Genomic DNA, 25,917 nt, shown 5'->3' on the forward strand with positions numbered 1-25,917 from the left:
GGCAAGTAGTGGGGAATGGCTGGGGGTGCCAACCACACAGCAGACAGTAGCAGGGATATCAGAGTATAAGGGCTCTAGTGGGGGGAGGGAGGCTATGGGAGGGTGCCATCTGGGAAGTGGGTGTATAGTTGAAAAAGGTGGTTTGGGATGTTCTGTGTGATATACATGCACACCCCCGCCCCCCAAATCAACAAATTAAAAAAATGTATTATATTTGAGGAGGAAGCATGGAAATTTATGTCATGTTAATTAGTAAAGGTGATAAACATTACTATTGAAATCTACCCGATGACTTTATAGACATACACAGGTGCCAAGGATCCAAGTGCAACTGCTTATGACTAGTAATAATCAGACACATACAGATTAGAGATGCATGTGCTAACATCTCAGTGTTGGTAGCCAAAACAATGAGTCTGTCTGCAAGGAACAATATATTCTAAAATGAAATGGAGATCTTTTTTAAAGGTTAGAAACTCATTCAATTTTATGTCTTACAGGGCTTATACTGAGTTCAATATTGTATAACTGTATTAATTCAACTGTGAACCTAGAACCTACAGCCAGTTGTGAAAGAGATGTACTTTTGCTCTGGAGTATGTTGCTGAATATGTTAAAGCTGTAATGAAATGCTTCTTCTAATCATGTAGTTATTAAAAAATAGAAAAAAAATATATTTCTGGGTTAGGGCATGGTGGTGCATGCCTTTGATCCCAGCAGGGGCAGGGGCAGGGGCAGGGGCAGGGGCAGGGGCAGGGGCAGGGGCATCTCTGTGAGTTCAAGGCCAGCCTGGTCTACATGGTGAGTTCCAGGCCAGCTGGGACTACACAGAGATTCTATCTAGAAACAGTAACTTCCAGGGTCTCTACTGGAAATCTTCAATACAACTGAGTAACTGTCTTAATTTTAAAATTCACCTTTCTTTTTTAAAAAACACTTTAAATTATGTGTATTGTGTATCTATGTATGGGTACTGCACGTGAGGGCTGGTGCCTAGGAACTTTAAAAGAGGGTGTTGGATCCCCTGAAGCCATGTGGGTGCTGAGTACCAAACTCGGGTCCTCTATAAGAGTAGTATACGCTATTAGCCTCTGAGCCATCTCCATCCTCTAAATTCACTTCACTTTTTTCCTTTTGTTTGGTGACAGGATCTCCCTGTTGCTCCAGCTAGCCTGGAACTCACTACATTATATACCAGCCTGGTCTCAGTCTCAGAGTCTCATAGAGACTTGTCTGCCTCTGTCTCAAGTGCTGGGGTTAAAGGTGTGTGCCACCACACCACACCCAGCTCTTCTGAGATTTCTGAGTTATAGTTCCTCATTTGTTAAAGTGATGTTAATAATCCTTTTATGAGACAAGATCTCAAATATATAGCCCTGGCTGGCCTGGAATTCACTATGTAGACCAGGCTGGCCTCAAACTCATAGAGATCCATCTGCTCTGCCTCCCCAGTGCTGGGATTAAAGGTATGTGTCACCATGCCCAGCTTTAATAAACATTTTTGAAATTCAAAGTATACTAGTTTAGAAAGGTGATGGAGGCTTAAAATATTTTCATTGCAAATTAATAAACCAATCTATAAAATTCTGGAGATAGTAAAACCATTTTCTGTACTAGCACTATGATGGAGATACTAGGATATTATAAATCTTAATCATCAAAATGCATGGTTCATGCTGGGCGTGGTGGTGCACACCTTTAATGCCAGCACTTGGGAGGCAGAGGCAGGTGGATCTTTGTGAGTTTGAGGCCAGCCTGGTCTAGTGAGTTCCAGAACAGCTGGGGCTACAGGGAGACCCTGTTTCAAAAGGACAAAACAAAACAAACAAAAAAAACATGGTTCAAAAAGAATTGTCTTACACAGAAATATGCTAAATGTATCATAGTGTTTTAATGTGAACAAAACAAATACTCTTTTCCTGTTGCCTTGCATTACTGTGATGAAAGAAATGCATTCTTGTCTTTGCTCCTAACACCATGGGGATTCCTGGAGTGGTAAGGCTGTCTTTTGTTTGCTAATGAAATGACTGGTGATTGGTGAGACTGGCACCAGCGCCCTGACATAGTATGTTTTTCTTGGTTTTTTGAGGCAGGGTCTGATGTAGCCCAGCCTGGCCTCGAACCTGTTATGTAGTGGAGGATGACCCTGAACTTCTGATCCTCCTGCCCCTACTTCCCAACTGCTGTGATTACAAGCATGCACCACCAGCTCTGGCTCTCAATCTTTTTTCTTTTTGAGATGGAGTCTCACTATGTTACCCAGTCTGGCCTCAAACTCCTGGGCCCAAGTGGTCCTCTGGCACCAGCACATTCTAGTAAATTAATAGAAACTGAAGACAGGTCATGGGAACCCTAATTAAAATTTTTAAAAAAGTATTACTTTTATGTGTATGAATGTTTTGCCTGCATGTATGTAAGTGTGCCACATTTGTGCAATGCCCACGAAAGCCAGAAGGCATCAGATCCCCCAGAACTAGAGTAATGGACAGTTGTTAGCCTCCATGTGTAAGAGCAGCCAGTGTTCTTAACTGCTGAGTCATCTCTCCTACCCCAGGGACCCTTATTTATAGTTAGTTAAAAGCAGAGGTCACAACCTAGTTCTTGTGCCTAGCATCTCAAGTGGAAAGGGCAGTCTTGTGGGATTTAGCCCTTACACCCAGCTGGTGTCTGCTGCATAATTGATTGTGTGGGAAAAACTTTACATTTTACTGATCAGACCCAAAGTGTTTTGAAGTTTAACATTGTGTTATCAGTGACTGAAAAATCACTGTGTTTATTTCCTATCTCCCAATAACCAAAATATAACTTGATTCATTTCACTTACCTATAAGGGTAAAAATTCTTCGAACACTTAGAGTTGAAAAATTCCACTTTACTCTTAAATTGTCAGCAGCTTGACCAGATAGAATCATGCATAACCAACAGCCAAAATAAGGTAGTGCAGATAAAAACCCATTCTGTATGGAAGAAGATACAAGATTAAGTATGGTAGAAGACACACACACACACACACACACAGAGAGAGAGAGAGATAGAGAGAGAGAAGAGAGAGAGAGAGAGAGAGAGAGAGAGAGATATTATAGCCAACAAAAGAAAACAGATAGCAATGTGTTGGTAAAGTTTCTATAACCACAGGAAATAAATTTGGCTTTAGGAAGGATTATGGGACTTAGCTCAATGCATCTCTGAAACAGTGCACACTGTCTGTTCAAGGTAATCTTGGACACTACTTTGAATTTGGGACAAGGTAAATTTTCCGATTAGTCTATGGGTCATTTCTATAGAATAAGTTTGTTTCCCCTTCTTCCTGCCCCCACCTGCCTAGACCTGGGATCACAGCTGTGCACTACCACACCTAGCTACAGAACAGTTTTTTGCCTCCAAAATTTTATTTAAAATATTAAAAAAAATTTTATTTATTATTTTTATGTGTATGCATGTATTGCCTGCATGTAGGTAAGTACGCGCATGTCGTGCAATGCCTGCAGAGGTCAGAAGAGGCTGTTGGATCCCCGGAACTGGAGTTATGGACAGTTATTAGCTGCCATGTGGGTGCAGGGATTCAAACCTGGGTATTCTGCAAGAACAGTCAGTGCTCTTAACCATTGAGCTATCTCTCTAGCCCCTAAAATATTTTTTACTACAAAATAAAATATACACAGAAAGAACACACATCAAATGCACAGCTTAATGAACAGGCAATTCTCAGAACCATCTGTCAAGAAGTAGAATACCACCAGCCACCCAGGCCTTGTCCCAATCCAGTCACAACTCTTTACCTCTCTCTGTAAGCAAGCACCACTTGAGTCTATGGTTTCATACATTTATCTCCAGTTACTTCATCCAAATATGCGCCCCTAGACACTACAGTTTGGTACTGACTAAACTATAATTGAGTTTCTAGTTTAAGAAATTCTGATGTCTTTATTTTTTAAAATTATTTATTATTTTTGTTTTATGTGTATGTCTCTATCGCCTGCATGTAGGTAAGTGCACCTGTGTCATGCAATGCCCGTGGAGGGCAGAAGAGGCCATTGGATCCCCTAGAACTGGAGTTACAAACAGTTGTTAGCTACCATATAGGTGCTGGGATTCAAACCTGGGTCCTCTGCAAGAAAAGCCAGTGTTCTTAACCACTGAGCCATCTCTCCAGCCCTGATGTTTTTTTTAAATCTATGAATTCTTTCCAATTTTTTTTTGCATCTGTCTTCAAAAGAACTAAGATTCATTTCTAAAAGATCAGTGAGTGCAGTGTGATCTCCAGAAACAGAGACAGAGGGATATCATTGAGTTTGAGACCAGCTAGGTTTACAAAAAGCTCAGGTCAGCCAGAGCTACATAATAAAGCTCTTACTAAAAAACAAACAAACAAAAAACAATGACCACCACCACCAACAAAAAATACAAACAATTCCCATGTGTGCACATAACCACATACACAAATAAGTAAGTAAATAAGATGTAAAAAAAAAAACACCTCTAAAGAGCGCCAGCCTGGTCTACGTAGTGAGTTACGGGCCAGCTGGGTCTACAGGGAGACCCTGTCTCAAAAAGACCAAAAGCCAAAAATCTTTTTTTGATTATTTTTATTTTATGTGTATGAATATTCTGCCTGCATGTATGTAAGTGTATCACATGCACACAATGCCCACAGAGGCCAGAAGAAGGCATTGGATTTCCTGGAACTGTAGTTACAGACAGTTGCTAGCTGCCATGTGGGTGCTGGGAACTGAACCCAGGTCCCCTGGAAGAGCAGTAAGTGGTCTTAACTACTGAGGCATTTCTCCAGCCCTGGCTTTTGTCTTGAGACAGGGTCTCCTTGTAGCCTCAACTGGCCTGGAATTTGCTATATAGACCAAGCTGGCCTAAGTCTCACAGAAATCCATCTGAGTATTGGGATTAAAAGTATGTGCCACTATACCTGGCTAATGACTTATTTTGCTTTAGATTCAGGTGTATAAAACTCAAGTGGGTCTCAATGGTGCCAGGCAATCATGCCCTGCCTCATTCTCTCCCTGGTCACTGACTCACAGAACTTTGTTGGCACATGCCTTTAATCCCAGCACTTGGGAGGCAGAGGCAGGCAGATCTTTGTGAGTTCGCGGCCAGCCTGGTCTATAAAGGGAGTCCCAGGACAGCGGGGGCTAAGGGGGGACCCTTTCCAAAAAAAAAAAAAAAAAAAAAAAAAACAAAAAAAAACAAAAAGAAATTTTTTTTTTAAGTAATTTTTTTTTGTTTATGAGTGTATTGCCTGCATGTAGGTAGGTGTACCTGTGTTGTGCAATGCCTGTGGAGGTCAGAAGACAACATCGGAACCCATGGAACTGGAGTTATGAATGGGTGTTAGCCACCATGTGGGTGTTGGGAATTGAACTCAGGTCTTCTGAAAGAGCAGCCAGTGCTCTTAACTGTTGAGCCATCTCTCCAGTCCCCCCAATTTAAAAAATATTTTATTTATTATTTTTATTTTATGTGTATTGTCTGCATGTATGTAAGTAAGTGCACCCATGTTGTGCAATGCCCAAGGAGGACAGACAAGAGCACTGGATCTCCTGGACCTGGAGTTATGGATAGTTGTTACCTACCATGTGGGTGCTGGGATTCAAACCTGGTTTTCTGCAAGAACAGCCAGTGTTCTTAACGACTGAGCCATCACTCCAGCTCCTCACAGAACTTTTTTTTGAAAGAGTAGCTTACTTTGTAGTTCAGGCTGGCCTTGAACTTGCTATGTTTATTTGAACTTGCTGTGATTCCGTGTTGGCCTCCTGAGTGCTGAGATGACAGGTGTGCACCACCATGCCCTGAAATTACTTTTGACAATGAAAATCTCCTTTGGGTGAATCTGAGTTTTAAATTTAAGTGGAGAGATGGCTCACTGGTTGAGAGGGCTTGCTGCTCTTTCAGAGGACCAGGGTTCAGTTCTTAGCATCCATGTTGGATGGTTCATGGGACCTGATGCCCTCTTCTGGACTCCAAGGGTAAGTGTACATATGTGGCACACCCTAACACCCACACCCACACCCACAGAAATAAAAATGTGACCCTCCTTATTCATGTGCTGCATGCTTCCAGATCTATTTCTGAGTAAACACTTCTATTTCTCAGTGCTTAGCTGAATAATTTACTCTATTAATTTTATTTCATTTGGATTTCTCCACTGTAGGATTACATCTATTGCTATTTGTGGAAGAATACTACATGTAAATAAACTCTAGCATATTAGCTGAATTTCCTAAGCTTGACCTTATCTCCTGGTGGGATAGGACTGATAATTCAGCGAGGTGGGTGGTGTAGGCTTGTCATCCTAGCACTTGGGAGGTGGAGGTAGGAGGATTAGGAGTTCAAGACCAGCTTTGGCTACATAGTGAGTTCAAGGCCAGCTTTGAACAATGCAAAAGTAATAAACATTTGCACATTTCATGGACATCTTCTAGTTTTCTTTTCAAGGATATGATTCTTTATATTTACTACTTAAAAATGGAATTAAAAAATACATCTAAAAGAGGGTGATGGGTATCACAACTCTTGATGAACTGTAAGAAATAGGGACTGGGAGGACTGGAGGTGTAGCTCAGTTGGCAGAGTGTTTGCCAAGCATGTATGATGCCTTGAGCTTGATCCTCAACACAAATAAAACTGAGTGCACACCCATATAATGCCAGCCTGTGGGAGGGGGAGGCAGGAGGATCAGGTGTTCAAGGTCGTCCTAGGCAACACAGTGAGTGCAAGGCCTCTCTGGGCTTCATGAGATTGTCTAAAAGGTGAAAGAAAAATAAAGGAAAGGAAAGAAAAGGAAAAAGAAAGCAATGATAGAGAAAACAATTAGGAAAAACTAAGGAAAAGTCAGGAAACTAAAGTTATATGAAAAAACAACCTTAAAACAAAAGGCAAAGAGTTTAAGGTGCAATTTTAAAATACAAGCTTCTCAAAAGCAAGTTTTATTTTGAGCAAATAATGCCTCATGAACATGCTGATTTTCAAGGAAAAATGCATTTAAAACTGGGTTTCTATGCAACTACAGAATTATTTTCAAATCCTATTCTCATTTTTCCTTATTTTCTGAGACTGGGTCTCACTTTTGTATACTAGGATGGCCTGAAAATCACTCTGTACTGAGGCTGGCATTGACTCTGTGGCATCCTGCAGCCTCTTGCATCCTGCCTCCCTGTCTCCATCCCTCTTCTTTCTTCCCTCTCTCTTCTTTTTTCTTTTGGTATTTCTGAGACAGGGTCTCCCTGTAGCTCCAGCTGGCCTGGAACTTGGTCTATAGACCAGACTGGTCTTGATCTCAGAGATTCACCTGTTTCTGCCTTTGAACGCTGGGATTAAAGGTGTGCACCAATATGCCTGGCCATTCTAAGTTTCAGTGGAGATATCAGGATACTGGAGATGCTAGAAACATAGGATGTTCACCAAGGAAAGTTTCAGGCACTGAGTGGAGCAGGCCTAGAAGAGAGGCCACAATAGCTACAGACAACAGAGCTGGAAGGGTGGGGCTACTGACCCTACTGGAGATCAGATGATGCCAAGAGCCCTAGATGCCAGACATGGAGCTGCAGGGGCCACACAGTCAAGAGACTGCCTTGAGTCTGAGAAAGAAACGGAACTTTTGAACAGGGTGGGACACCCCGCTCTTTCACCACTGTCCTTTCTGAGGGTAATTATGTTACTCTGGAGTTCGCTGCTGCTTCAAGCACTTTCTGTGCCTCTTCTATATCCTTCCTGTCTTTTTTACACTAAAACATTTTACAATTATTATTTAATACTTATTTTTGTGTGCCGTGGCACAGGAATGGTCAGAGGACAACTTGCAGGAAGGAGTAGGTTCTCTTCTCACACCATGCGAGTGTGGTGACAAACTCGGGTTGTCAAGCTTGGCAGCAGAGCTATTTCATTGCCCCGTCTTTCATTAATTATTTTTTCAATTTCATTTTAAAATATTTATTATTTTTATTTTATGTGTATGAGTGTATTGCCTGCATATATATATGCGCACCCATGTTATGCAATGCCCACAGAGGTCAGAAGAATGTATAGGATTCCCCTGGAACTGGAGTTCCAGGTGGAACTGGCTACAGATGGTTGTTAGCCTTCATGTGGGTGCTGGGAATAGAACCTGGATCCTCTACAAGAACAGCCAGTACAAGAGTACTGATGCACTGAGTCATCTCTCCAGTCCCTAATTAATTTTGTGTGTGTGCAAGCCTGTGGTATGTGTGTGTGTGTGTGTGTGTGTGTGTGTGTGTGTGCCATGTTGTGAGGGTAGAGGTCAGAGAACAGCTTGTGGGAGTTTTCTTCTTCCTCCACGTGGGTCCAGGGACTGAACTCATGTCATCATATTTGGCAGTAAGTGCCTTTACTGGATAAGCCATCTTTGCACCTCAACCCTTTTTTAAGTTCTCTTTGTTTGGACCTTTGCTCTTAGATTTAGGTCCTCAGATTTTCCTGCACTCTGAAGGCAAAACACCACCAAACTTTACTTATAAACCCTCCTTAGGGTTTTTCTCAATCTCTTTAAAGACAAGATTTTCTAATAACCCATATATGTAGAGTTCACAGAAACAGACTAAATCTGTAAGTTTAAGAGGCAACTTCATGTAAAGCCTATCTTACACAGCTTTACAAGTATAATTCTAGGGCTGGGGAGATAGCTCAGTAGTTAATCGCATCAGGTCAGGGTGGCTTATGACTACCTGTAACACCAACTCCAGAGGGATCTGACATATTTGGCTTCAGAGGGCACTTGCACTCACATGCACAGACACAAATTAAACAATAATAAAGGTGGTGGCACTCACCTCTAATCCCAGCTCTGGGAGGCACAGCTAGGCGGATCTCTGTGAGTTCAAGGCCAGCCTAGTCTACATTGACCAGCTGGAGCTACAGGGAGACCCTGTCTCAAAATACTAAAAACGACAAAGCAAACAACCCCCCCCCAAAACCACACACACACACACACACACACACACACACACACACACAGAAAAAAGGAACAGTGGAAGCAATGAGAGAAATGGTCAGGTGTGGCGGCTATGCCTCAGCACGGTGGGAGTATTTGGAGTTTAAGGCTATATTTTGGGCCACACTGAGGGTTGAGACTAGCCTGGGATACATAGCAAGACCTTGTCTCAAAAAACCAAAATAAAGCAACAATCTTCTCTCCGGGTAAGGCCCATCTTACACAGCTGTTCACATCTAAAATAAAGTGAGAGCAAGAGAAAGCAAGAGTGAGACACACACACAGATCTACACAATTTAACAGAGAATAAAGATATGAAATAACTGCATTTCCTATAAATGAAAACATTCTGGGTGGAGTTTTGAAAATACATTCTTCATTATAAGAAGCAGATGATTATTTCTTACCTCTTGAACATTGAACCTTAGGATTTCTTTCATATAAGTAGGCAATAATGTCAACAAAGTATAAAAAGTCCAGTTGTAGGAAAAATGCGCAACTACAATAGCCCAAAGTGGCAGCGACTTTAGAATGGGTATCCAAGGCACGGACTTCTGGGAAGAAAGCTGAAGAAAACAGGCAGAATTAGGAGACACTAAGCTGCAGCACTACTAAGCCGTACACATTATTGGTTCCAATGCAACCAGAACACATACAATGTCCACTTGATTACTACATTCCAGATCTCAAAACCGACTCCTCTGAAATACCAACTGGCAAAATAATAACTGTTTAGTTGTTTCACTTAAAAGATACTAACTAGAGGGCTGGGCGAGGTGGCGCACACCTTTAATCCCAGCACCCAGGAGGCAGAGGCACACAGATCTCTGTGAGTTCGAGGCCAGCCTGGTCAACATAGTGAGTTCCAGGCCAGCTGGGGCTACAGGGAGACCCTGGCTCAAAAAGACCAAAAAAACCAAAAACAAAAAACAAACAAACAAAAAAAACTAGAGAAACTATGACGGAGATTTATGACTAGAGGAAAAGGAAAAGAAACATCGAGTTATAAATGCCATTAAGAGCCATAAGCGTCAGGTGCTACTTTAATATGCTTCTGTAAAATGGAGAACCGTTTCATAATCAGAGTCAGAAGCTGACATAAGGAAAAAGGAAAGAGATTCGAAGGCCTTATTAGAACTTATATTTCATAGTCCAATCTTTGTTTCAGTGAAATAATTTGTAAGAACTGTGCAAACTGGGTATGACGATGCACACCTGTAGACCCAGCTAGTCAGGAGGTCTCTTCAGGAGGATGACTTGAGCTTAGAGTTGGAGACCAGCCTGGACCACAATGCCAACTCAGGGAAGAAAACAGGAAGAGGAAGAGTGAAAATTAGGCAACGGCTTTATATGCAGCCATATGCAGATGTGGCTTTCAGAGCAGGGGGACGCAAAATGATGCACCAATTAAATAGTTTAGGAGTAGGTGACAGGCATCTATATCTTTTTAAAAGATGCACCAGGTTGGGCTGGGGCTGTAGGTCAGTGGTAGAGCTCTTGCCTATCATGAACAGTCTTGTAGGTTCCATTCTATCACTGGAAAAGAAAAAGATTAAATAAAACACAAATATAAACAGTAGTTAATTTTCTGACAATTAATGATTATAATGCAGCTAGAAGAGTCCTTTCATAAATAATGGTTTTGTTTTCTACCAATTAAGGAAAATAAACTTATGACTCACTTAATAATAATTACTCTAAAGATATACTTTTTATTTTTTTTAATTTTAATTTTTTGGTCTTTTTGAGACAGGGTCTCCCTGTAGCCCCAGCTGTCCTGGAACTCACTATGTAGACCAGGCTGGCCTTGAACTCACAGAGATCTGCCTGCCTCTGCCTCCCAAGTGCTGGGATTAAAGGCATGCGCCACCATGCCGGGCTTACTTTTTATTATTTAGAGATAGGGTCTCTTGTAGTCACTTAGCCCAAGCTGGCCTTGAATTTGCTATATAGCCGAAGATAGCCTTAAGGTCCTGATCCTCCTGCCTCTACCTAGCCAGGGCTGGAATGATAGGCACCATCTGGCTTCTTAAAGGTTTAAAATGACTTACTTTTATTTGGAGGCTGGAGAGTGAAGCCAGGGCCTGGTACATACTAGACAAATGCTTTACCACCACCATCCCTCAGTTCCTAGGATGACTTGAGATGTAATGTTTCATAGCATTAGTCAAGAAAGAACTGGGATCCCTCAGGCAATACTTTACACATTTGCCCACCCTAATTAGTCTAAGGCATGTACAATGAAATTATCTATTGAAAAAATTGGTATCTTAACTTTTTTTTTTTTTGGTCTTTTCGAGACAGGGTCTCCCTGTAGCCCGGCTGTCCTGGAACTCACTATATAGACCAGGCTGGCCTTGAACTCAGAGATCCGCCTGCCTCTGCCTCCCGAGTGCTGGGATTACAGGCGTGTGCCACCATATCTGGCTGGTATCTTAATTTTTAAAATGTGTCAAAGTCCATACCTGATTTTTTAATGATGAAAGAATGTATTCCTTTTCATAATGGGAGATTGTCTTATGAGTTTCTGGTGTATCGCTAACTATCCACATCCATAATATAAACCAAACTATTCCAACTATACCTTAAAATAGAAAAATGACAGTTCAGTGAATTTTGAAGGTATCAACAGCATAAAAAATGTACTGAAAAGTTTATATATCTATAAACTTAAAGTAAAACTAAGTTTAATTTCATATTTCAAATCTTTAATGGAATTGCTACAACTATTATTTCCTATGCATTTGGGAGGGTGGTTTGAGAGAGGGTCTTGCTAGGTGGTCCTGACTGGCTTAGTATTCACTATGTAGAGCAGGCTGATTTTGAACTCCTGTCTCAATCACCCAAGTGCTAAGATTATAGCTGTGTGTAACTGTGCAGTCATTTCCTATATATTCTGCTGAAAACTTTCAACTGTGTGACTCAATAGACAAATCTTTTTCTTCTGTTGAGAGAGTGAGCTCTATTTAGCCTAGCTATCTTCAAACTCTTGATCTTCCTACCTCAACTTCCCAACAACTACAATTCTTGGCACAGACAAATCTTTTTTATTTATTTATTTTTTTTAATGTTTTTGAGACAGGGTCTCCCTGTAGCCCCAGCTGGCCTGAAAGTCACTATGTAGACCAAGCTGGCCTTGAACTCACAGAAATCCATGTGCCTCTCTCAGGCTTAGCACATTTTTTTCATTGTGCAAATATAACTACTAATTTCAGAACATTTTCATAACCCAAGAAGAAAACCTGACCCAATTAATAGTCGTCTAAGTCCCTTCTCTTCCCATGCCCCAGCAATCAATTATTAATCTACAGTCTGTCACCATGGACTGTCTATTCTGGACAAGAAAAATCCTGTAAGAATAAATTTGTACAATGCATATTTTCTCACAAGTGTCTACTACATTTGTTTTGATTGACGATCCATTTCCTGTAGGAAATATCTATGTGAAAATATAATTGAAGGATATGTATCATCCTGCTAATCAATTAGAGAAATGAGATGCCTTTACACTGAATGAAAGGAAAGGATTAGACCCTTCAAGGGAGAGTCATCCTTTTTTTCTTGAGGGGCACTATTTTCAAAACACATTGTTACAGCCATCCCAGATAATAAGTTTCAGTGTGACACTTAGGCCCAAGATTCAACAGCAGTTTCTATTGAGAGATTTTCCAAAACTAGCAGTTGGCCATAATTTGGCTAGATTTTTTCAAGCATGACAACTTGAAAAGTTTCTAGTGTTTTTGAACTTTGTGGTTCAGCCAATGATTACTTCATTGAGTTAGGCCAGGGCTTCTTAAGGCTTTTCTATTCACAATTCCTTGCCTCCTGAGGAATTTTCTTACAACCCTGGGCACATAAGTATATAAAACAGGTATACAAATCAAATGTTGACTAATAATGTATCATAAAGCAATTAATTTTAAGCAGTTCTTTGTACACATATTATTTTACTATTTATGAAAGATAAAAGAAAATTTGCATACTAATAAAATAGATGTGCTTATGTTTACATAATTAAATACTGGATGAATATTTCATACTGCAGTATGTAAAGCATCTTTATGGCTTTTCAGAGTTGACTGATAGTTTGATTTTGTGACAGTAAATGCTAAATATCACTTTGCATATGTAGGCACTGCAAACTGGTAGAAGAATGTTAAGGGACATTTAAAAATTGTGTGGGACTGAGTGTGGTGGTGCACACCTTTAATACTAGTGCTTGGAAGGCAGAGGCAGGTGGATCTCTGTGAATCAAGGCCAGCCTGGTCTATATAGTGAGTTCCAGGCCAACTGTAGCTACAAGGGAGCCCCTGTCTCAAAAAAACCGAAACAAACAGCTCTCAGCAGTCAAAAGCACTTGCTGCTCTTGCAGAAGACCCAGGTTTGCTTCCCAGCACCCACAGGGTAGTTAACAACCATCCTTAACTCCTGTTCTATGGGATCAGACACCCTCTTCTGGCCTGTATGGGTACTGCATGCACATGGTACACATACATGCAGACAAAACACTCATATACAAAAAATAAAAATAAATGAGTGGTTTGGAATTCTATTCTAACCCCAAGCCAAAACTCAATAATTGATTTTTTCTTTCTTTTTTTTGTCTTTTTGAGACAGGGTCTCCCTGTAGCCCCAGCTGGCCTGGAACTTGCTATATAGACCAGACTGGCCTTGAAATCACAGAGAGCCACCTGTCTCTGCCTCCTGAGTGCTGGGATTAAAGGTATGCACTGCTTGGCATTGAGTGATTTTTTTTTTTTAAATGAACTTATCAGTAATTCAAATAGCAAGTTTAAAATCACCTAATCTATTCTAATCCAATCCAAACACAGACTAACTTGATACACGATAAAGAATAACAGTAGGAGAATATGAAGCCTTTTGTTTTCCATGATAAATCATCATGTTTCTAGGAGAGCAGAAGACTTTGCATGCACAGTAAAAACACTACAATTCATAACATACAATGCCCCTGAATCTGAGCAGTTTCAGGCAGCCTTCACTGGTGTGTGGTGTGACACATGCACAGTACAAAGGGCATGCTGTGTTCAGAACCTAGGCTACAGTAAACGCACATGATACAACATAGGCAAGCACTGCCAGAGACACCTCAGATTCATCACATGTTTGATTTTGAATTAACATTTGGTCATTGTGTATTCAAAAACCTTTTACTGTTGCCAAGTAGTTCATGACTCCTGCATTCAGGTATGCAGTTTCACAAGTTAAGATGCTAGGAGCTAAAATACACATTTTAAAAAAATAATCATTCACTTGCTATTCCATTTGTATTTGTTATGCTATAATTTTATACTTACCAAAAAAATAGAAGACATAAGTCCAGTTCAAATAGTAGCAAATTATTCCAGAAAGAGGAAGTGAAATCACTGTTCCCAACTGGGCTCCTAGACCAACACATAAGGCTTTATAAACTTTAGAGGAAGATGAAATAATGGCCAGGTCTACAGCTTAAAGGGAACCGGACCAAGATCAAGGACAGAAGGAACCACTGAACTGGAAGCAGGTATGTGTAAATGTGAACAATCCAGCACTCTCTTACAGGATCACCTCTAAAAGTGTAAAGCACATATTAGTGTGGTTACATTAGTTACAACTATGCAGCTATTGATGAATAAGGAGGCATCAATCAATATAAGCACCATGCATGGTGGTATATGCTGTGATTCCCCACTAGGGAGGCTGATGAAGGAGGATGGAAGTTCAAAATTCAAGGCCAAACACAGCTTGGTGGTGCATGCTTTAATCCCAGCAGGCGAAGGCAGGTGGATCTCTGTGAGTTCAAGGCCAACCTGATCTATATCGCAAGTTCCAGGATAGCTGGGGCTACAGGGAGACTCTGTCTCAAAAAAACGGGGCAAAAAAAAAGAATACAATGTTTCATGTAGTCCAGGCTAGCCTCAAACTCCGAAATAAGAATGAGGCTTTTCATAACTTAATAGTAATAATAATAATTTATACTAGAAACAATTGTTTCATAAATAAAATAATTCATTTTAGCCTGCAAATGGAAGCCATCTTAGTAAAATGCAATGGAAGCTAAGATAGATTTTTCCCTCTTTCTTTTTCTTTTTTTTTTTTTTTTTGGTCTTTTTTGAGACAGGGCCTCCCTGTAGCCCCAGCTGTCCTGGAACTCACTATGTAGACCAGGCTGGCCTTGAACTCATAGAGATCCGCCTGCCTCTGCCTCCTGAGTGCTGGGATTAAAGACGTGCACCACCATGCCCGGCTTTCCTTTTCATTTTTAAAAATTGAGATAGGGTCTCATTCTGTAGCCCAGGCTGGCCTTGAGCTCACTATATAGCCCAGGCTTGCCTCAAACTCACAGCAATCATCTTCCTCAGCCTCTAAGATGCTGAGATAACAGGTGTGAACTACCTTGCTTGACTAGATACTATTTATTTATTTTTTGAGACTGGGTCTCATGTTAACTGATGGTAGCTCTGATCTTGATGCACAGCTGAGGAGGACCTTGAACTCGCCTGCCTCTATTTCCCAGGTACTAGGATTATAGGGACATACCACTACATCTGACTTAGATATTGTTTCTGATCTCATATTTTAGTCATAGGTGGGAGATAGGTACAAACCACTGATTTTTATATATTAGGAAGTATAAGAGCCATAGAGCAGTGCAGAGCTCAAATATGAGAGAGATTAGGTCTGACCTTCAGAAGTGAGGAAAGAGGTAAGCAGCAGCAGCTAGACCGAAGTAGCTGAGATTCTGCCCCAGAGCAACTAAGAAAGGGAGGTGAGGGAGTGGCGGCACGGGAGCCCAAAGCAGGAGAGCAGGTGGGTCTGGGAAAGTCACTGCTACAACCAAAGGAAGAGAGATGAAGATGTAGCTGGAAAATCAGATTGGATGGTCACTGAGTACTGAACTCTGTGCCAGGGCCAACCTCGCTGCAGCTGGCTTGTGAGGACTGCAAGAAATCTCTACCCCTCAGTGTGGACTTCGTCCAAAGGAAAGCAGAATCAGACAGTCCCTGTTCTTGGACTTATTATCAGATTTCTTGTGTTAACTTCGTAATTGCAAGACAAGAATGGTCTCTTAAAAACAGAAATTGAATCCTGTCTTTTACTTGATTAAAAACCTCTAATCCTTTCCCATGATATCTGGGGGTGGGATAGGAAATCTGTATTCCTTCCTGTAGCCTGTAAAGTGTGACATGGCCTGGCTTGAGTCTATCTGTCAAAGTGCCTATGTCATCCTCTTCATTCATCATGTCCTAGCCACCCACTGGGATTTTTAATGTCTTTGAACTCTCTGGCACATGTTGTTCTGACTGCTGGAATGTTCTTCTCTCTGTTCTCTGCATGACTAAGTTTTTTTTTTTTTTTTTTTTTTTTAATTGCTTGTTTTTGAGACAAGGTCTTAAGTCAGGCTGGCCTTAAACTCACTATGTGGCTGAGCCTGCTCTGACCTCCCAAGTGCTGGGATTACAGACATGTACCACCATGCCTAGTTTATGCTGTGCTTGGGATCAAACCAGGGCCTCATGCATATTAGGGAAGCACTCTACCAAATGAGCTACACCCCTAGTCCATGACTAGTTTATTCATTAAAAAAAAAAAAATCACGGTAAACAAATCTTTCTCAATCACTGTATTTAAAAATCAGTCAGCGGGGCTGGAGAGATGGCTCAGTGGTTAAGAGCATTGGCTGCTCTTATAAAGAACCCACACATGGCAGCAAATAAAGAACTGTAACTCTAGTTCCAGGGGATCTGATACCCTCTTCTGGTCTCCAAGGGCACTGCATGCATGTGGTGCACTTATACACATGCAGAGAAAACACTACACGTTAAAAAAAAAAAAAAAATCAAGCAGCTAGAAAGTTTTCCATTTTATCAATGAAAGAAAATCAAGCCAGGTGCACGCCTTTGATCCCAGCACTTGGGAGGCAGAGGCAGGCAGATCCTTGTGAGTTCAAGGTCAGGCTGGCCTACATAGAGAGTTCCAGGACAGCTGGCTACAGAAAAACCCTGTCTCAAAAAAAAAAAAAAAAATTCTTATGTAATCTAACAAAACTATAATTCACAAATAAAGCTCACGTTCTCTTACGCATTGCTCAGTGATATAACATAAATGATAACAAACTAATGCAGGGAACAAAGATGCATGAAGCTGAAAGTCATACTATGCTTGTTGTACAATCAAATTAGAAATCGTAACTGACAAAACCATTCATCTTTTCTATCTACTGGGCTATTTTCTGAATACTAACATTTAAAAAGACAACATACTTTGAGATAAATGACAGCAGGTAGGGAAAATGTTATTAGTCAATTAACCAAAGAGAAAAACTGATTAAATAAAGTTGTACCCTTAAAAGGTTATTCCCTCCACCAAAGAAGCAGTTACTATTGCACGATTCTGGCAGGTAGGTACTTTCCCCCAAGGTCGTATGGACGTAACAAATTACAGCAAAAGTTGTAGGAATAGTTACCTGCATATGAAATGGTGAGAAGCTTGCTCCTTTCAAGAGGGGGTGCCCAAGAAGACCACATGGCATGCATAGCTGGAAATGTAACACCCTGGGGGAGGGGGACAGTTCTGATGAAGTACAAGGTAGCTCCAAAATCAGATGGTGAAGATAAAAGATGCTAACTTAAATTTAGGATGAGGTGTGTGGTATATACTGGGAGAATGGTAAAAGATGAAAAAATCAAGTATAAACAGTTTAAATTCTTTTTCTGGAACTCACTATGTAGACTGGGCTGTCCTTGAACTCAGAGATCTACCTGCCTCTGCCTCCCCAGTGCTGGGATTAATGGTGGGGTGCCACCACGCCCGGCCAACACAGTTTAAATTCTAGCTTAAGAGTTAATACTTGGATAAAAAAAATACACAAGTTGGGCATGATAGTCCATGCCTTTAATCCCAGCACTTGGAGAGGGGGTGAGGGCAGAGGCAGGTGGATCTCTGAGATCCACCTGGTTTACATAGTGAGTTCCAGGCCAGTTGGGGCTACAAAGAGACTCTGTCTCAAAAAAAACCTAGCCTAGGGGTGGAGAGATGGCTCAGCTGTTAAGACCACTGACTGCTCTTGCAGAGGACTTGGGTTTAATTCCCAGCGCCCACACGGTGGCTAACAACTGCCCATACCTCCTGTCCAGGGGATCCAATGCCCTCTTCTGATCTCTGCCTAAGTGATGACATGGGTGCACTTCCATACATGTAGGCATAGTACTCACACACATAAAAATAAATAAAATATTAGGTAAGGAGAAAAGAAGCCTGATACTAGAGGACAGGACCCAGTATTCATTTTGTGTTCAGGAAGGAATTACAATAAATCTCTGCCTAGTTTTCACAGGAAAAGAGATCATTTATTATTTAAAAATGGGAAGATAAAAGAGCTGTGGAGAGGACAAGATGATAAGAGTTTTTAAAATGAGGTTGCAGATGTAGCTCAGTGGTGGAGAACACACTGAACACATGCAAGGCCCTGGGTTTGATTCCCCAGCACCTAAACAAAATCAAATGGAAAAACAGACATGAATAACAGCGCAACCATTGTACAGTGGTTCCTTTTCCTGCCTCCCACAGTATGAGTACCAGCTCTGTAGAAAACGTTTTCTCCAGTCTTTCAGAAACACTTCTAACTTCTGAGTGTCACATCTACTCATCTCATCTACTACACAGGTTTCTTTTTAGTTAATCTTTGTTCTAGTCTGTTACCATCCAGGGTTAGTTTTTGGTCATACTCACACCAAAGAATGGTATCTTTAAGATTGGAGGATGAGATACAGAAGTAAAACAAGAGACAAGGAGTTTTACCTCTCCTAGTCCTTCAAGCGCTCTAAGCACAACAAGAGCCAGGACTCCTAAGTCTGCAGCAATGGGGGTGAACAGTGTGAAGACAGCAGTGCCCAGGATCCCGAAGCCCAGCAGTAGCTTTCCCCCTACTTTGCTGGCAATATACCCTCCAGGAATCTGTGTGATGATGTAGCCGTAAAAAAAAGAGCCAAGAATCCATCCTTGAGTTTCTGCATCCCACTGGTACTTTTTACCCTGTCAAAAGTAGAAAGAAACAATGCTCTTGACCTCGATTCAGTAGCTCCTGCAAACACATATAAAATGAAATTTTGAACTGCTGTTTTCAATTGCAGAACATGCAAGCTTTCTAGAAGGTAGGAGAGTCACCACAACACAGACATATTGTTTCTAGAAGTGAGTGGAAAAGAACTGAAGGTCATAAACTTCAAGAAGCTTCATTATTTTGTGAGACTAAAGGATGAGCTATAGAGGCTTTGTAACAATTCTGACCAAGAAGGCTCAAAAAAAGAGCTACGGGTTTAATCCAGAAAGCTATTACCTGGGGGCTGGAGACATGGAACAGCAAGTAAAGTGCTTGCTGTGCAAATATGAGGACCTGAGTTGAGATCCCCAGCACCCTCATAAAGGCCTGGTGCAGTGGTGCATACTTATAACTCCAATGCTGGGGGGAAGGTGGAGACAGGAGGATCCTAGGGGCTTGCTGGCCAATTAATTTAGTCAAAATGTCAAGCTACAGGTTCGGTAAGAGACCTTGTCTCAAAGAATAGGGTGGAGAGCAACAGAAGACAGTATCTGCTGTTGAACTCTGAACTCCACACATGAACGTACAGGTGAGTGCATTTGCACACACATGTACAACACACACACACACACACACACACAAAGCTATTAAACAGGATGTTATAGTCACTGAGTCAAGTTCTGAAGCCAGTTGGGATTTAAGCCTAACACTCAGTCACTGGGCACATGATCTAGGAAGTTTAAGTAAAATAAGGCTTGGTTCACACTAAGTAGTCATTTAATGTTGGCTACTAGCATGTCTAACTATAGATAGTGCCACCCTATTCAGAACGAGCATTTAAGAAAGCACATGAAACATTAGCAAAGAGCAAGCATTTACACTAAGCTACAAACCAAGTGGGCAGGACCTGTCTTAACTAGCAGCAGCCCTAGTGAAGATCCTAGTGAAGATTTAGTGATGGATTTAATATCTTTAATGCATGAGCTGCATGGCTCAGTTACTGTGACAAGAACTATCCTAGGATTTCCTTTCTCTACCTGTGTAAGGCTGATGGACATAAGTGGTTAGGTCAACAATGTACTTGTTCAAAGAGAGCTACAAAGCAAACCATGTATTATCCAATTAGCTAATTTGTGGAATTTTATTTCATAACAGTCCAGCAGTCCTAACATTGAAGGTCATAGGTTGAAGTAGAGAAACTAGGTAATGTGTACTTAACATATTCAACAACATTAGTAATGCTAAATAAAGTAAAGTAAAACCTTTGAAGTATGTAGCTCTCAATGAAAATTATTAATATTGTTGTGTGTGTGCCACAGTGTGTGTGTAGAAGTCAGAACACAACTTTATGGAGTTAGTTCACCCCTTCCATGTTTATGCGGGTTTCAGGGATTGAACTTATGTCATTTGGCTTGTACATCAAGATGCTGAACCATCTTGCCGAGCCCCCGATTTTTAAATTAAAAGAATGGGGGGGAGGGTGCTGGAGAGATTGCTCAGTGGTTACTTGCTGCTCTTCCAGTGGTTTGGAGTTTGGTTCTCAGCACCTAGGTAGGGCAGCTCACAACTGCCTGTAACTCCAGCTCCAGGGGAATCTGACAACCTCTTTTGGCCTCTGTGGGCACACGTATTCATGCACACACTTACACACAGATAAAAATAATAAAGTCAGGCATGGTGGCACATGCCTTTAATCTCAGCACTCAGGAGGCAGAGCCCAGGTGGATCTCTGTGAGATTGAGGCCAACCTGTATTACATAGTGAGTTTCAGGCCACCTGGGGTTATAGGGAGACCCTGTCTCACAATGACCAACGCCCCCCACCCCCGCAACCCAAAAAATAATATTTTAAAAATTGGACCAGATGTGATGGAATATGCTTAATCGTAGCACTCAGGAGGCAGGAGCAGGCAGATCTTTAAAGAGTTCAAGGCCACCTTGGTCTACATAGTGAGTTCCAGCCCAAGCCAGGGCTACATAGTAAGACCCTGTCTAAAAAAAGAAAAAGAAAAAATAGGAAAAAAAAAAGAAACTTATTTGGGGGAGGATCTGAAAGGAATTAGGGGGAGTAGGAGTGAATATGATCAAAATTACATTGTATGAAATTATCAGAGAATACAAATACTTTAAAAATAGTGTATGTGTGTGTACATGTATAGCACTCAACTGGAAAACAGAATGAACACTTACCTTGTACCAGACAGACAGAACACGTTAAGTGTGTTAGGACAGGCGTGTAGACCTTTTAGAAAAGAATGCCCTAAGAAACAGACAGGTTTCTTACTCTGCAGCTGGGATTACCGCAGCTGTCCTGCAACCGTAATCCTGTGAAACAGGTGTCCAATTACAGTCCTGTAGACCTTAGCGAGACTGAAAACAATCCAACTATTTGATGTGCCAAACAAGTTTTTTTCAAATTTTCTTCAGGAAACTGAAAAACATCTTTCCAAACAGATCAATGTGTATGGCAGCACAGCAGTGTATCTGTTAAGTTAGCAATTCAACTAGTTCCTCAGAAAACACAAAAAGAACACGATCCAGAGAATACGCAAACAAATGTTTTGGTCTTCTGTCTGATGAAGGCAAATCTTTCATTATTTTTAGTACTAGCACTTACCGTGTGATTATGAAGGACTTTTATGGGGGCAGAATGTTCTGTGCACTCCTTGGACGTTCTGTTATCCACCAGGCTGGTATTTGAATCTACCATATCCACTAATGCCACACTCAGATTCACACGTAATGCATAGAGAACGAAGAAACCAAAGAAGGCCAAAACGGCTAAGTTGTAGCGAGCAGAGCAGCATACTGGAGCTGAGGGAAAGATTGGGAGAAAACCTAAATGGAAAGGACAAATTACAAGATATCTAGATCATGATAAAAATCAATTCTTAAAGAAGTATACGAACTAACAACCACTGCTTTTTGGAATACAGCCTTAGATTAAGTGTCAAGCTGAGTGTGGTAGGGCACACCTTTAATCCAAATATTTAGGCGGTAGAGGCAGGCGGATCTCTGAGTCCCAGGTCCACCTGGTCTACATAGTGAGTTCCAAGTCACCAAGGTTACATGGTGGGATTCTGTCTCAAAAAACAAACAAAAACCTCCAAAAAAAATATATGATTTATTCTCCATATCCATACATTCCATAAATATTTAACACATGACATTAAAACATGGAGGTAAGAGGTTCATCAACTTTACTTTCTGTTTGACTCAAACTGAACCCTCCTCTCTATCAGCTGACAAAGATTTGGCATGAGAACAGAGGTAAGGGTTTAATAGCGACACCCCACCTGAAAACACACCCAAGGCTGGGTTAGCAAGAACCTGAGCACTCACAATGCAGCAGTGTGCTCGTCAGTATGTCAGTAACTACCTCATCCTAATGCAGCCCTGCAAAAGAGGTTTACTAAAGAAAGCCCCAAACCCCTCTCTGATAAATTTCTTACCTTGAAAAATATCCTCAGAGGCTGGCTTTACATTAGAAGCCAATATTTAAGGTTCTTCTAAACTAAATTCATTAGGAATTCAGAAACAGGGCTGGAAAGATGGCTCAGCAGTTTGCTGTTCTTGCAGAGGACAAGAGTTTGTTTCCTAGCACTGCATTGGGTGGTTCACAACTCCTGTAACTCCAGCTCCAGGAGATCCAATAACCTCTTCCAGCCTCTGCGGGAACCCAGTGCACATGCACACAGGCACACACACAATACAAATCTTAATCTACAGCAGTTGCAGCATCTATGACAGTTAATCAGAAGCTACTGAGCTTTAAAGGGCCCACAGTGCAGCCGGGTATGGTGGCGCACGCCTTTGATCCCAGCACTCGGGAGACAGAGGGAGGCGGATCTCTGTGAGTTCGAGGCCTGCCTGGTCTCCATAGCGAATCCAGGCCAGCTAGGGCTACAGGGAGACCCTGTCTCAAATAGACCAGAAAAAAAAAAAAAGAAAACAGGGTCCACAGTGCAAAAGAAGCAAGTGAGATGTCTCAGGGGCAGAGTAAATGAAGGACCCAATGAAAAGGAGCTCACACCTCACTCTCCCTGCAAACTTATGTGTGCAGCTTGTTTTCCTCTTCTATTAAGTTATAGAATTAGAGACGAGGCATGAGAATTCAGGAAGCCAGCTATGAGTGATTCACTTTTTAGTGACAGGGAAATTTTGGCTAATTCAGGCATGAGGTAATCAGGGAGTGAGTATGTGATAAACATGTATTTCATGATTGGTAAGGAGGACTGAGGCAGGAGGATCATTGCAGTCCAGGGGCTCTAGACCAGCCTGGGCAACACAGGGAGAGCCCGTCTTAAAGGGTGGCTTTATTTTCAGTAACTTTCAAAACTTCACAGTCATTCTGTGAGTTCAAGGCCAGCTGGAGCTATAGGGAAATCCTGTCTCAAAAAGACCAAAAAAAAAAAAAGTTACTAAAAATAGGTACATGAAGATGGTTGTTACTGTAAATCTGTTTAGTCAGAAATATTTTTATTTCTTTTTAAAAAAACATTTTATTTATTATTTTTATTTTATGTGTATGAGTGCATTGCCTACATGTATGTGAGTGCACCCTTGTCATGCAATGCTGTGGAGGTCAGAAGAGGGCTTCGGATTCCCCTGGAAGTGGAGTTAAGGACAGTTCGTAGCTTCCATGTGGGTGCTGGGAATGGAACCCAGGTCCTCTGCAAGAACAGTCAGTGCTCTTAACCGCTGAGCCATCTTGTCAGCGCCTATTTTTATTTCTAAAAAAGTAGTGTGCCCATGAATTTAGGTAGTCTTTGAAACGGATCCCAGGAAAAACAAGCTTGTATGGCAGAGAGAGAACTGTCCTGGACCTACCATGTTCTGGACATCTATGTTGTTGGAATCAAGTTCAGTACAAAATCATGCTTGCATAACCAATAAAGCACTCATCAAAATAAACATCAGCCTCTACAAAGTGCTTTATAAGCACAGGACTGTGAAGTGGGTGTAACTGAAAGAACAAAGGCAGCTAGAGGGAAGGAGACCCAGGAAGGAATATCCATAGATTCTCACGGCCAAGTGTCTCCTGGAGCTCCTTAAAGCTTTGCATTCTCGGGGGTTTTGCAGCTCTAACAAGAGCATGTTACCCATCTCAACTGGGCTGTGGGGTTCAAATACTATAGGACATCTTCGGAGTCAACTCCTACCCTCGACAAAAGTGTTTGCAATGAAAATAAAGTGCTGCAGGTCGGGTGTGTTGGTGCTCACCTTTAATCCCAGCATTCGGGAGGCAGAGGCTGGTGGACCTCTGTGAGTTCCAGGTCAGTTGGCACCACAGGGAGACCCTATCTCAAAAAAAAAAAAAAAAAGTGCTGCATGCTTCTGTCTAAGAAGGGACAAAGGAGGCCATTAGAGTCCTTGGGGAATGGGACAGGGAAGGTGTTTTGGAGGAGTCTTACTCTTTTGGACTGAGTCTTACTGAGAGGAGGCCACTAGGCAGATCAAGGGAGGTATGGTCATGCAGCAAAGGAGCAGGAAGTGCAGACCCAAGGAAAGAAGAACGGGGAGAGCAGGCTGGCTTAGGGCCACGGCTTGCACCAAGTCAAAGAACTAACACTACTGAGCCAGAAGGTGGCCACTGGGCTTACTAACAAAATAGCAATACTGAATACTTACAAATGTGGTAGCACAGCTGGGCGTGGTGGCGCAAGCCTTTAATCCCAGCATTTGGGAGGCAGAGGCAGGTGGATCTCTGTGAGTTCCAGGACAGCTGGGGCTACAGGGAGACCCTGTCTCAAAAAGACCAAACAAAACAAAACAAAACTAAAAAACAAAACAAAACAAAAAATGTGGTGGCAATCCAAGTGTCTTGTTTGTATTACAGTAAGATGAACTGAATTAGTACATATGAAGGACTTAGAAACTACCTAGCACATGGTAACTTCAATAACTCAACTGTTATTACTATCTTTTCTGGATACTAGAAATCAAATTTTTATGTTAAGAACTGAGATTATTTCTCAATTGTGAGAAATTAAGATGTGGGGGTCAGAGGCTCTTGGTGAAGCAGACAGGATGGGTAGACATCCATACAAAGCTGGTGGGAGCAACTTGATACGTGCGTAACTTCAATTGCTGAGTGTCTACAGTGGAGGCAGCTAGCAGAGCTGGATGTGATGACAAAACACAGGACAAAGGAATCTAGAGTAATGACAAGACAATAAAGTGTTGGACTTTGATTCTAACCCAAGAAGAAAGTAAAATGGGTTGGGGTATAACTCATTCAGTACAATACATGTGATACCCTGGATTGGATCCCTAGTACCCTATAAACTGGGCATGGTGGAACATGCCAGTAATCCCAACACTTAGGAGGTAGAGGCAGGAAGATCATGGGTTCAAGGTCATCCTTGGTTACATGGCAAGTCTGAGATCAGCCTGGGCTGCATGAGACTCTATCCCCAAAAAGAGACAAATATTTCAATTGAAATATTTGTGGCTCATGCCTATGATTGCAGAACTTGGGAGGCTGTGGCAAGAGGATAACCCATGAATCTGGGGCCATCCTAGGTTACATAGTTCCAGGCTAGCCTGGGCTACAGAGTTAGACACTGCCTCAAAACCAACAAACAACAGACTAAACAAACGAGAACTATTTCAACTGAGCTGGGTCTGGTGTCTCATACCTGTAAGCTCAGTACTTTGAAGGTTGATTCATAAGAACTGCCACTTCAGGTAGGTCAGTCAGATCTACACAGTACTAGCTCACTAAGGTCTACCATAGCAAAACCCCACTCAAAAAATTCAATTATTAGCCAGGTATGGTGGCACATGCCTTTAATCGTAGCACTTGGGAGGCAGAGGCAGGCAGATCTATGTGATCTCAAGGCCAGTCTGGTCTACATAGTGAGTTCCAGGACAGCTGGGGCTACAGGGAGACCCTGCTTCAAAAAGACAAAAAA

The 25,917-nt window shown here is 41.6% G+C and overlaps 1 protein-coding gene across 3 annotated transcripts in view; it reads right to left on the bottom strand.

Annotated features, from left to right (window-relative positions):
* Positions 1-25,917, bottom strand: part of Slc17a5 (solute carrier family 17 member 5) — a 58,285-nt gene that overhangs the window by 21,761 nt on the left and 10,607 nt on the right. For 2 of the 3 annotated variants that reach the window (XM_008846109.3, XM_017801349.2), the window contains exons 2-8: positions 21,618-21,838; positions 18,761-18,994; positions 17,427-17,514; positions 14,278-14,364; positions 11,425-11,543; positions 9,367-9,525; positions 2,825-2,957 (exon numbers count right to left, since the gene is read on the bottom strand). In XM_008846109.3, the coding sequence (XP_008844331.1) occupies positions 2,825-2,957; positions 9,367-9,525; positions 11,425-11,543; positions 14,278-14,364; positions 17,427-17,514; positions 18,761-18,994; positions 21,618-21,838 (1,041 nt within the window). The remainder of the gene's footprint in view (positions 1-2,824; positions 2,958-9,366; positions 9,526-11,424; positions 11,544-14,277; positions 14,365-17,426; positions 17,515-18,760; positions 18,995-21,617; positions 21,839-25,917) is intronic. The other variant, XM_008846110.3, reaches the window with a different exon arrangement.

Source organism: Nannospalax galili, unplaced genomic scaffold, assembly GCF_000622305.1.
Source record: "Nannospalax galili isolate Female #2095 unplaced genomic scaffold, S.galili_v1.0 scaffold82, whole genome shotgun sequence".
Taxonomy (NCBI): domain Eukaryota; kingdom Metazoa; phylum Chordata; class Mammalia; order Rodentia; family Spalacidae; genus Nannospalax; species Nannospalax galili.